Source organism: Oryza brachyantha, chromosome 3 (assembly GCF_000231095.2).
Source record: "Oryza brachyantha chromosome 3, ObraRS2, whole genome shotgun sequence".
Taxonomy (NCBI): domain Eukaryota; kingdom Viridiplantae; phylum Streptophyta; class Magnoliopsida; order Poales; family Poaceae; genus Oryza; species Oryza brachyantha.
The window spans coordinates 27,654,724-27,666,740 of NC_023165.2; the positions used below are offsets into that span (position 1 = coordinate 27,654,724).

Sequence of the window (12,017 nt, forward strand, 5' to 3'; positions counted from 1 at the left end):
GACATAACTTGAGTGTTTGTGATAAACAGCTAGGATGTATTTGGTTACTTATAATTTATTTATAAATTATTTTTTGTTTGTAAATATGTCGTTTGGCTTTTTCATAAAAACCCTTACAACTTCAGCTTTAATTGTCATACACAGTGCGCTTGTGACTCGTGAGGATCTACTACCTCCGTCCCAGTATATATATGTGATTCTTACGATTCACTTATAATTTTTAACCATTCGTTTTATTCAAAAATTTAGTATAAATATAGAAATTTATAAGTAATAATTAAATTAATTTTAATAATAAAAAATAATAAACAAAATAAATAATATTTTCAATTTTTTTGAATAAGACGAATAATCAAACATTACAAACATAAAATCAAAATCTTTCCTATAAAAATAAAATTTAATTTATTTAGTTGAATTAGAGTTAGTCATAATTTCTATGAATCCAACTAATAGAATTTATGACCACTGACCCTTGAGTTTTTTCATAATTTTATCTAATTTTTAAAAGTATTTAGCTTAAAACTCTATAAATTTATCTCCAACCCATTTTAAATCCGTAAGAAAAAAAGTTAGAGCCATTATGACTTCCAAATATATTTGACGGACTAGGAAAATTAAAAACAGTTTTAGAGCACCAAAATAACGATGGCCCCACCTTGGCAGAGGCGTCCTCCTCCTCTCGTCCCATCCATCCATCCATCCATCCATCCTTCCGTCGCAGCAGTAACAAATAAGGAGAGCCACAAGCCTCCAAACGCCCAATTATATATCCGCCGTCCCTTGCTCCTTTCCAGACCTTTTGTCCCCCCACCCCTCCTCCTCTCCTCTCCCTCCACGAGCGGGCGCGCGCGCCGCGGCGAGATCTAGGGTTGGGGCGCCCCCCACGCCGGCCGGCGAAGATGAGCGGCAGCCCCCATGGCGGCCTCGACGACCAGATCGAGCGCCTCATGCAGTGCAAGCCCCTCCCCGAGCCCGAGGTAGGGGTGCCGCCGCCTCCGACTCCGACGACGGGTGTCGCGTTCGCGCTCTTTCTGGGGGTGGTGGGCGTCGCCAGATCTGGCGGATTTGCGGGGGCGACGGGGCTTGGGGCCGGCCTTTCGGGGGAGATCGGCGGGGGCTCGGGCTGCGGTCGGCTCCATCTCGTTTTTTTTTTTTTGCTTTTTTGAAAAAAAAAATTGCTCGTGTTTTGGTGGTTGTGATTTGGTTTCGGATTTGGAGCAGCGAGGTTTGCGTTTCACAAGTTTGGATGCGCGGAGATGAGGAAAGGGAATTAATTTTTGTCTGAGGGCTCCTAGCTTTCGCGCCGTTAAATTGATAGGTCTGCATGAACCCGGTTTTGGCCGCTGGTTGAATTCGGGGTGGAAAATTGGGGTCTTGAAAGGAAAATGTTTGGGGGATTACATCTCTCTTGATTTTTGAATGTACTCACACCAAGCCGTTAGATTTCCGTCGTTCGGCCTGATTCACGCTTCTCATGATTAAAGTCATTCTGGCTAATATCATCGATTTGCTCTCATTCTTGATTATTTATTGTACAGGTTAGAGGACTTTGCGAGAAGGCGAAGGAGATATTGATGGATGAGAGCAATGTTCAAGTACGACAATTTACAGCTCTACATGCATTTCTTGATTTATCATCAAATAGTTCGTTAGGATGAGCCAGGATCTAATTTTTGGGCCCACTTTTTATTCATTGCATTATCATTTTTGTCATAATAGTTAAGGGAATATAACACATTTTTCTCATATATGAAAACTGAACAAACAAGATAACACTATCTTATGGCTTATCGGATTAGGTTATCGATACCAGACTGATATTCCAATCTGTAACGGTGTCATCTGTCATCATGCTTTAAATGGAAAGCTTCCTAATTTTATTCGTCTAAATATCCAAGACTGCAGCTTTTCATGGATCATCGTGTGACGTGAATCACATGATCGTACTATTTGGCTGATGATTTTAGCTTTATAGGGGGTGATTGTTTGTGTTTTTCATGGAAAAAGCCAAACGGCATACTTGCAAACGAAAAATAATTTGTAAATAAAACTTTTATATATGTATTCTTTATTGATCTAAAACCTAATGCTGAAAAATAAGCTTCGGTGAAGAAACCCCAAAATCAACTCCAAATTTAAGGTTGAAAATTCAAATTTTGGCATATAAGCACAAGCAAAAGCGAAAAGATGGGGGTGTATCAGATTTTGAAGTAACGTGAGCCTATGAGCATGGATTGTCTTTGACAAAAGATAAACAATTCATGTTGGCAGTGTACATTCACAGCTCATCAACGTGTTGATTTTGTCATGTGTCTTTGCTCAGAATCATTCATGTAAGATCAAATTTTGTTGTAACCAAGAACAAGAAAATATAATGTATATTGAAATTGACGGAACAAATATAGTTAAATATTACAACAACATCGGAATCAGTTGGGGGTAGTCTAGTTCAAGTTGGGTTTGTCTAGAGATGAAACACAAGTTGAATCATATGAAACATTTGTCCCATTAATTTTCCGAGGAGATGACCAAATATCTGTGCTTTCTGAAGACTAAATACTTGTATGCTCTACATGGAAGTTGCTCTAGTTTTTTGTCCTGAACTTATATAATTCATAATGTTGGCAAAAGTAACTGCATTCGCTTTTGTTCTGTATCTTGTGTCGGGAAGGTATATGTTTTGTTTTGCTTTGAAACTGTTGTGCAAGCTAAAGTTAAATCTGTCTAATTTTGTAACAATCTTAAACTTACAGTGATTCCTTGAGATGATTGTGTGCCTCCTGTATAATAAATTATGAATTGTGTCATTTTGTTTGTAATTTAACATATGCTTTGGCATTCTGCAGCCTGTAAAGAGTCCTGTTACAATATGTGGTGATATCCATGGACAGTTTCATGACCTTGCAGAACTGTTCCGGATCGGTGGAAAGGTATCAATTTGTATTTTACTGTTCATCTTCCTCTGTGCATATCTCGAATCTGTGGAACTTCAAATAGATTGATGTTTTCTCTTGCATATACCAGTGTCCAGATACAAACTACTTGTTTATGGGAGATTACGTGGATCGTGGTTATTATTCCGTCGAAACTGTCACAGTAAGAACAGTTTAACTTGGTTGCTCATCATTTTCTTTCAGTTGGCTGACCTTTCAAATATTTTGTAGCATTAATAGTTCTTGGTTTTAATGTATTCCTTCATACAAACAGCTTTTGGTGGCTTTAAAGGTTCGCTATCCTCAGCGAATTACTATTCTGAGAGGAAACCATGAAAGCCGACAGGTATGTCTTCTTTATGTGTGCTTATTGTTTATCTGATATGTAGTATAAAAGTTAAAGCTTTTGTTGCGACTTCCATTCTTTGTACCTTTTGTGCATGCTCACAAGTCACAACTAAGTGAACTTCTAAACCATATTGCAGATCACTCAAGTTTATGGTTTCTACGATGAGTGCTTAAGGAAGTAAGTACATATTCTGATGTGTTGTACCTAGAGAAAATATTGATCTAAACAATCTTCTGTCAGCTATTCTAACAAATGACAGCGACATTAAAATAGTGAAACCCATTAGTAACTACTCCCTCTGTCTCATATTATAAGACTTTCTGGGTTTGCCTAGATTCATACATGTATCAATGAATATGTTTTGCATATGTGTCTAGATTCACATATGAATCTAGGGCAAACCCAGAAAGTCTTATAATGTGGAATGGAGGGAATACTTTACCTCTGCATAATTTTATGGCGGATCAGTTTGGTCCATTGACCAATATGTATCCTTCAATTGTATATGCAACCTGCAACTACTATTACTAAGGCCTAAGATGAACCTACTGTAATAGTTTAATGTTTTAAAATGCCATTTTATGCTGATAAGCGAAAGGTAGGCTATTTTCCCAACAATTTGTTTCTTAGACTTCACCCATGACTGTGTTGTATTGATGGCTTTGTTTATGTGAGAGTGTGAGTCTGAAATTTATTCTCACTTCTTTTTGGTGAATTGAGCTTCAGAGAACCATTCTCCGTATTTTTTGCAGGTATGGGAATGCAAATGTCTGGAAAACTTTTACCGATCTATTTGACTACTTCCCCTTGACAGCATTGGTGTGTATTCAGCATTTTCATTTGTACATGCCAACATCGTTTCCACTTTTTCGAGCTAATCTGATTACACACAAACTGTTATTTTGTTTAATAGGTTGAGTCAGAAATATTTTGCCTGCATGGTGGATTGTCACCATCCATTGAGACACTTGATAACATACGCAACTTTGACCGTGTCCAAGAAGTTCCTCATGAAGGGCCCATGTGTGATCTTCTTTGGTCTGATCCAGATGATCGTTGTGGCTGGGGTATTTCACCTCGAGGTGCTGGATACACCTTCGGACAGGTAACATTTTGCATAAGAAAATATGTGTCTGTATATAGCTGTGAACTTCTTGATCATCAACATCGTCAATTCTATTGTTTCAGGATATATCAGAGCAGTTCAACCATAGCAATAATTTAAGACTTATTGCTAGAGCTCACCAGTTGGTCATGGAGGGATTTAATTGGGCTCATGTAACTATTTCTTGAACTCAGTGTCTATCTATGGTTTCCATACTACTATATTTGACTAATATTTTGCTAACACTGGACAGGAGCAAAAAGTTGTTACCATATTTAGTGCACCTAATTATTGTTATCGCTGTGGAAACATGGCATCAATCTTGGAAGTTGATGATTGCAGGGAGCACACTTTCATCCAGGTAATGAAACATGAATGCAGATCTCACTATAGTTTATAGAAACAAAGACTATTAAAAACACGTCCAGTCATTGTCCCCAAGTGACACAAGTATCTGACGAATGAAACATGAATGCATTTTCCATGTTCCGCTTTTGCAACACTCGTTCTACATGTTGGGTGTTCCCGTTCTGTTTATGCCTTTGTGATCTGGCCCCACGTTTATTCTGTTGCACCTTATGAGCTATTTGTTTTGTTCTGCAGTTTGAACCAGCCCCAAGAAGGGGAGAGCCAGATGTAACTCGTAGAACACCTGACTATTTCCTGTGATGTAAGAGTGGTGACCGTCTCTGCAGCAAATGTTTGATAGCTAGGTGAAGTTCCCTGGTTGCAGATATTTTTTCCCCGTGAATCTCCTGTGTGTTATTCTTACTACCTTTGCCCATGGCGCTTGGCTATCGTGAGCTACTTTGCTGCATCATGATTGAAGTGTATACCTACAGCTGGGAGGATTCATTGTGTTCTCACTTATCTCTAATTGGCTGATGCTTGGCTTGGGCGCTGCAGTGGTGACTCAAAGCACCAAGCAGCAAATTTGTATTATGAGAGGAAACTATTCCCTTTGTATTCATTTTTTTTCGCCTTTCTTCCTCACAAATTTCACCTAATTTTCTTTCTTATGATCCTTGTAGAGAAGAACAATGTAGTTGTATGGCTCCTTGCTGAGCCGTTAGGTCTTTCTGAGTACTTGTTTTGCCGTACATAATTGCTTGAAAAACAAGTAGCATTCTTTGTGACCAGCAGAGCGCCGATTTTGCTTTCCCTGTAGATGTGATGAAGTTTGCCCCAGGAAGCTGTTGCTTTTGCTTGCTGTTGGTAGTAGACTAGTAGTACAATGAAGGCCAGTCTGGCCAGTGAACTGCTTGGTTCTGTCGTGAGGGATAAGTAGCGCTGCAAATCCTGATTCTATCGAGGCAATAAACTGTAAAGCCGATTTACTTTGCTTGTTTTTTTAAGAGTTCTGTTAGCATCTAGTACTGCATTTTGGCCTACCTGCTTTCGTTGGTTCACTCGTTGATGCCGCCTCTATGATAATTGATTCGCACCTAAACTGCCGATTTACCGAGCAACAAACCGGCTAAAAGGTTGAATTTGTAACGTGCTTGGTGTGTTTGATGCAAATCGAATTGAATTTGCCGTTCTCTAACATACGAGATTTTGGTCTCCGTAGCATCTTTGCCTCTTTCTTTGGCGTGTTCACGTCCTGAGATTTTGGCCCCTGCCGATGAGTGATCGGAAACCGCTCCGTCGATCTTTGCGAAACCCATTCGAAGCAGGTGAAATTTGTGCAAAATCTGAAATTCAGCTGAATTTTCATCTGGCAACCTAGGCTGGCTCAAAGCCTCAAAATTAGGCGAAAACAACGCCTCTGGTCTGTGTGCGGCATCAACGGGTTTGATGACTTGGTGGTCGTTAACGCCAGCGGGAAATCAGATTCTAGAATAGCCGTATCCGGGGCAGCCCACAGCTGGTGGAATTGAAGTAGGTAAGCGACGGCCGGAACCCTCCGGCGGCCACTGCACACGTCGCCATCGCCGGCAGCCCAGCAACTCATCATGCCCCCTGCCCTGTCCCATCCGGATTCGTTACACAGCTTGCAAGTCTTTCAGGATGAATCATTCTCAGAAATCAAGAATCACCGGTCGTTAGTCCAGCGTCAGGTTTTAGACTTGGGAGAGAAAAAAATAACTCTACATGTCCTCGTCTTCTTCCTGTCCAACTTCACTGATTTTTTTAAGTTTTTTTCTTTGAACAAAAAGAGGGACGCATGAATCTCTTCATGTGGATGTTGATCTTAGTTTGGCAGATAATGACAAGCATGAAAGTGAAATGGATACACAGAATCATGCAATGCAAGGCAAGAAAATGAATGGCATCTCTTTGCAGTTAAATTTTTAGAGCTCGTGGTGGTCACTGTCCTCAACACCTAATGAATGGAACAGAATGTCATAACATCACATTAACACTTCCTCGTTGCTACTTTTTGGACAAAACACCTCTACATACAGAGCAAAAAACAATAGCGGAGATCAATCGGATTTACATTCTCATAAGATGATTATGATGTCTTCTAAGTAGGAATAGCCCATTTGGGATCTGGGAGTGTCTCCAAGACTACAAGTAGAGAGAAAAAATGCTATCTTGCAGTGTTCACTACAGATTTAAATGAGTGAATATGGCTGGAACCAGGTCGACCACTGACCATGCAAGGCTGGCGTACTGAACGAACCTTATGCCGGTGTCGACATCGTACGCCTTCTGGGGGAAGAGGGAGAATACCTTCAGGAGATAGCCGCTCTGCTTGGAGTCGGACTTGTCCTTGCTCTTGTTGGAAACCTTCAGCGCGGGAACATAGCACGATGATACGATAGGGATGCCCAGGGTGCTGCACATTACTGGTAAAAGCCATTTCGAGAGAGCTTTACTGCAGAATTTCACAGCTAGGATGGTTGGGATGCCAATGAGAACCCTCGCAACGAATGCAATAAGTGGTAACTGTGGGCTGAAAATGAGGGGGACATCAGGATTGTGGAAATGGAAGTAGGTTTGTTGGATTCCATAAACCTGAAATGCGTTACGAAACAATGTCAGCTGATTCTGCAGATAATGAAATTCATACGGTAAACAGTGTGCTGTTTTATCCTGTTCCAAGTCCAAGTTGAAGGGCAGGCCTTTTCTAAAATGTCTTGTTCTTTATTGTAGATAATATATTAAATGTGACCAGAATCCACTATGACACGAGCAAGTTTTGAGCCAATAAAAGAATTGGATTAACCAAGCATTAGTCAACAAGAACTTACAATTCCGAAAGTCACACCATTGAATGCTGTGTGGTATTCAAAGCTAGGAGTTGGGAATTCTGGTTTTGGATACGCGAAGCACAGCAACAGAGAAAGGCTTGCCCAGAAGGTTGTAACTGCAGAGGGAAAAGATAATGAAAATAAGCCTTCCAAAATTATATTTTACCTATCATGAAATAACCCAAGAGTCCATTAATGCCAAGGCATATAGTCATACCATTTTGCCCGGAGACGACAAAAGCATCAACATGATTATGGACAGCCAACCAGAATGCCAGGATTACAACACCAAAACAAACGCCAGCAATAACATCAATCGAGCTGTGCATGCCCAAGTATATCCGTCCTATGAATTTCAAAATAAACCACATCAGTATCTACTGGTAACTCTTAAGAGTGTTGCATAGAGAGACTGGAGACTCACCAAGGCCAACTAACATAACAAGCAGCAAAGCTATTGATAAGCCCATGGCAACCATAACGCTGTCGTGGGGTCCATACGTTAGAACATAATACAACAGATATCTACATCAACCAGAAGGGTCATTAGCAAAGGAACACTTCAAAGCTTCTCACCTCCAAACACACCAAATAATACATTAGAATACAATTCTCATTAAAAGAACAAGTATAAGAGAATACCCCATCAAACAAACAGTATTAAGAGCATGCGATGAGGGCAATCCATATTCCATGGCATTTTCCTTCTCGTCTTCAGTAGCTGTTACTCTTCTCACAGGAGGAGAGCTTGGTCGCGGCGCTGACACCGCATCCTGTATCCGCAGAATTCCAGTGTCAACAGCTAAACAAAATGAATAACAAAAAAAATTAACTCCCATAAATTGTATGGTAAATTTGATGGTAACCTTCACGGAATTGCCGAGGTAATCGCAGAATGCCATGAGGAGCGTCATCTGCCTAGCCAGCTTGGAGTGTCCGGTCTACAATAATCAGAACAGCAAGAACAATTCACAGCTAATCACGGTAGAATTACAAAAACAGAACAGCAACGACAATTTGCAGCTAATCCAGCTAGAATTATAGAAGAGAAATACTCTTTTGTTTAATGTGTAAGACATGAATGCATACCCAGAAGAGGAGAGGGAGGAATCCGGTGTAGAAAGGGACAGAGACAACGCATGACAGCACAGAGAAGAAATTGTCCAGCAACTTGTGATGCACCTTCTGCAATAATTCAAACATCCAACCAAAACAAAAATCAGAAATTTACAAGGAATAAACAACTTAAAATCGAAGCAAGCAACCCCATAACTCAAATCTATCAAAATTTATTCCCTATTCACTCAAGAAATCGTGGTAAACTACATGAGCCAATCATCCCATGAGACTGTAACCATCCTGATTATTTCTACAAAAAAACAACAATCCCAGCAAAATGGAGGGAATTTCCCTTCCAATCTGGAAGAGGTCAGGAGAGAAATTAAAGCAGCACTAAGCAAGAGACGAGGGCGATGCGCCGCGATGAGCAAGAGAGCGAACCTGGAACCTGACGATGGACGGCGTCTCGGCGAGCACGCGGGCGGCGACCCACGGCTGCACCAGCGCGCGCGACCGCCGCGTGAGGTCGAAGAAGGAGGCGGCCCACACCCACCCCGCCACCGCCGACAGCGCCGCCGCCTGCCACTTGGTCAGCCCCGCGCCGCCGGCCGCCGCCGCCGCGACCGCCTCCATCTCCGGCGTCCACTCCCGCCGCACGCAAACAACCAACGGCACAGCCGGCGCGCCTCGTCCCCCGTCCCGGATCCGTCTCTCCTCTCGTCCTCCTTCTTGGACCACCACCACACCACCACACCACCACACAAGAATACAAGATCCCCACAAGAAAAGGGGGAGAAAGAGAGAGTCTTTTAGAGGCGGAGGGAGCAGGCCGAGGAGGGCGGGGTCGCCGTGGTGGCGACGGGAGGAGGAGGAGGAGGAGGAGGAGGAGGTGGTGGCGTCGTTGGCTGCGGTTTGCCGGCCGCCTCCCGCTCTGGACCGGAGACCGGACCACCGCGCGGCTCTCGGCACCTTCTAGTTTTTCTCTTTCTGTTTCTTCTCCTTCTTTTTTTTAATAACAAGTTTTCTATGACCTGATTAACTGATTTTGACTTTGGAAGGTTCCAAACTTCTGCTCTGGAATAGTATCCCTCCCTCGTTTTCTTCTCTTCTCTTGTTCTAAAAATAACTTTTTTTTAATAAAATACGATAATTTTAAACTTTCATAAACATTCCCCAGCTAGCTTTATATTGTGAGAAGAGGGAGATGAACTTTGAGTTTTTTTAAAGAAAAAATTGAACTTTTATTTAATTTGATACTAATATATTTACCGCTAACATTACTTATTATTGTTGTAGGCTAAATCAAAGATAGAGGTGTCTCTTGAACAGGTTGGCCACCCAAGCTCCACAGTTATCCTTAGCGTCAATGTCCAAGAAAATATCAACCATTAAATATTACTGCTAGTCGTGCAGGTTCAACGTGCCACTGGCTTCATCAACTAAATTTATTTGTTATAACAAATATTTTATAAATGGTATGATATGAATATTAGATGAGCCATATTTAGATGCTAAGTTCATTCATGCTATTTTTGACAAAAGGCAACAGTGCCAAAACTATAGAAAGGCTTTTTTGTATTTTGCTATATTTGAAACCCCCCCCCCCCCCCCCCGAATTTACTGAATAGTAGTAGACCAAGATGCAAGACACGCTATGAACAGTTAGATGTTCAGACTTCAGTACATCTCATTTCATTCTCATATCTGCGTGGAAAAACCAGGCCATCAGGCCATGGTTGATTGTTACTAGGGGGCAGGATGACTTCTTTCTCTCTGTTTTAATACTTGCTACTGTGCTGGCAATTAGAATAATGGTTATTAGCTGGCAATTAGAAAGGTTATACAACCTGATGTCATTGCCTACCTAGTTGGATTCTTGACAATTGGACGGGAGATGCTTAATGCATTTCAGAAAATAGGCTCAGCTTTTTTTTTTTTTTTTGCTTGCAGAGGAGTAAGGACTCAGCATGTTTTGCCGGGAACGGCCGTCCAATTTCATTCCACAAAACATAACATATAATGTATAATGTTGTGATCTAATATTGCTTAGTTTACATTCCACAAAACATAACATATAATGCTCAAAACAATTTAGGCAAGATCATTTATACGAGAGAAAAAAGGATAGCCATATTTGGTCTCATTGATTCTATTTCGGTCCTTTAACTGAGAAACCATTCATTTTTAGTCTCTCTTGAAACTTATTACTTTTGTTCCTTTGATCAAAAGCATAAATAGTTTTAGATGATGTGGTGGCTACACAAAGTCCGCATGGATTAATAGTGATGACATAAACATACTAATAACTAAATAATAAAACACAAAATAAATTAAAAATAAAGAATATACCACAACGTGTCGTCTCCTATTTATCTTATATCACATATCCTATATAATTTATGTTGAATGTCTAACTAGCATACCACGTGGTGCCAGGTCTTGCGCCGTCCATCGTTTTCTTATGTTTATAAGTTAAAATTTAAAATTTAACCTTAAATTTGAAGTTGATGTTGGGTTTTTTTTCACCGAAGTTTATTTTTTCAGTCTTATCTTTTAGATCACTAAGAATACACATATAAAATTTTTATTCATAATTAAATTAATTTTTATTTGTACATATGTCATTGACTTTTTGTCCTGAAACACCCGCACAATCACCACCTTGACCAAGAGACCAAAGGTAAATGGTCTCAACAGATTCTTAAAAAAAGGTCTCAACAGTTAAGGAATCAAAAGTGAGCCAAAAAAAAGTCTCAACAGTTAAAGGAACAAAAACGAACCAACGTAATAGTTGAGGGACAAAATATGGACTTGTCTCTTTATAAAACAGCACATCAAAGCAATGGAAAAATATCAGCATTTTACAAAAAATATCCACCTGGTCAGGTGGTATTCGGATTCTTGTGATCGGGAAGAATGGGGTGGTGAGCTCATTGATGTGCCGGCTGAGTTGGAGGTGTTTTTCAGTTCTGTTCAGCGTATAAGAGGGGTGATTGACGACATATATACACATGAAAAATAATTTATAAATAAAAATTTTATACACATGTTCTTATCAATCTAAAAGTCAATGTTAAAAAATAAACTAAAATAAAAACCCCTAAAATTCACTCTAATTTTGAGGTTGGAAATTTAAATATTAGCTTATAAATATAAGCAGAAGCGGAAAAAATAGGATTGAATATATGGCAAAATGGGAATATATTTTTCTGCATGTCTAGCTTGACTTCTTCAGCTTTGACACGAAAGAAATATTGGCTCCTATTGCTGTATTCTGTCAACCGAGCTTACGTTAGTCAATTTTAGCCGTCTTAATAGTAGTATCTGCATAAAGTCAGGATCCGGATGCAATTTTGTAACGTGAGCAG

General features: G+C 40.3%; 2 protein-coding genes across 2 annotated transcripts; one reads left to right on the forward strand and one right to left on the reverse strand.

Moving 5' to 3' along the window:
* Nucleotides 1-747: 747 nt before the first annotated feature.
* On the forward strand, nt 748-5,577 carry LOC102719093 (serine/threonine-protein phosphatase PP2A-2 catalytic subunit). The gene is made up of 11 exons (XM_006650692.2): nt 748-980; nt 1,542-1,598; nt 2,850-2,933; nt 3,028-3,099; nt 3,211-3,282; nt 3,422-3,462; nt 4,038-4,104; nt 4,199-4,390; nt 4,474-4,563; nt 4,644-4,751; nt 4,994-5,577. The coding sequence occupies exons 1-11, from the start codon at nt 903-905 to the stop codon at nt 5,057-5,059; spliced, it is 927 nt and encodes a 308-aa protein (XP_006650755.1). The 5' UTR covers nt 748-902; the 3' UTR covers nt 5,060-5,577.
* Nucleotides 5,578-6,650: 1,073 nt separating this feature from the next.
* On the reverse strand, nt 6,651-9,672 carry LOC102703386 (lipid phosphate phosphatase delta). The gene is made up of 8 exons (XM_015834728.2): nt 9,091-9,672; nt 8,680-8,775; nt 8,457-8,531; nt 8,233-8,363; nt 8,015-8,115; nt 7,808-7,936; nt 7,591-7,706; nt 6,651-7,354 (listed from the first exon to the last, which is right to left on the reverse strand). Exons 1-8 carry the CDS (start codon nt 9,280-9,282, stop codon nt 6,944-6,946), a joined length of 1,251 nt encoding a protein of 416 aa, XP_015690214.2. The 5' UTR covers nt 9,283-9,672; the 3' UTR covers nt 6,651-6,943.
* Nucleotides 9,673-12,017: the final 2,345 nt, after the last annotated feature.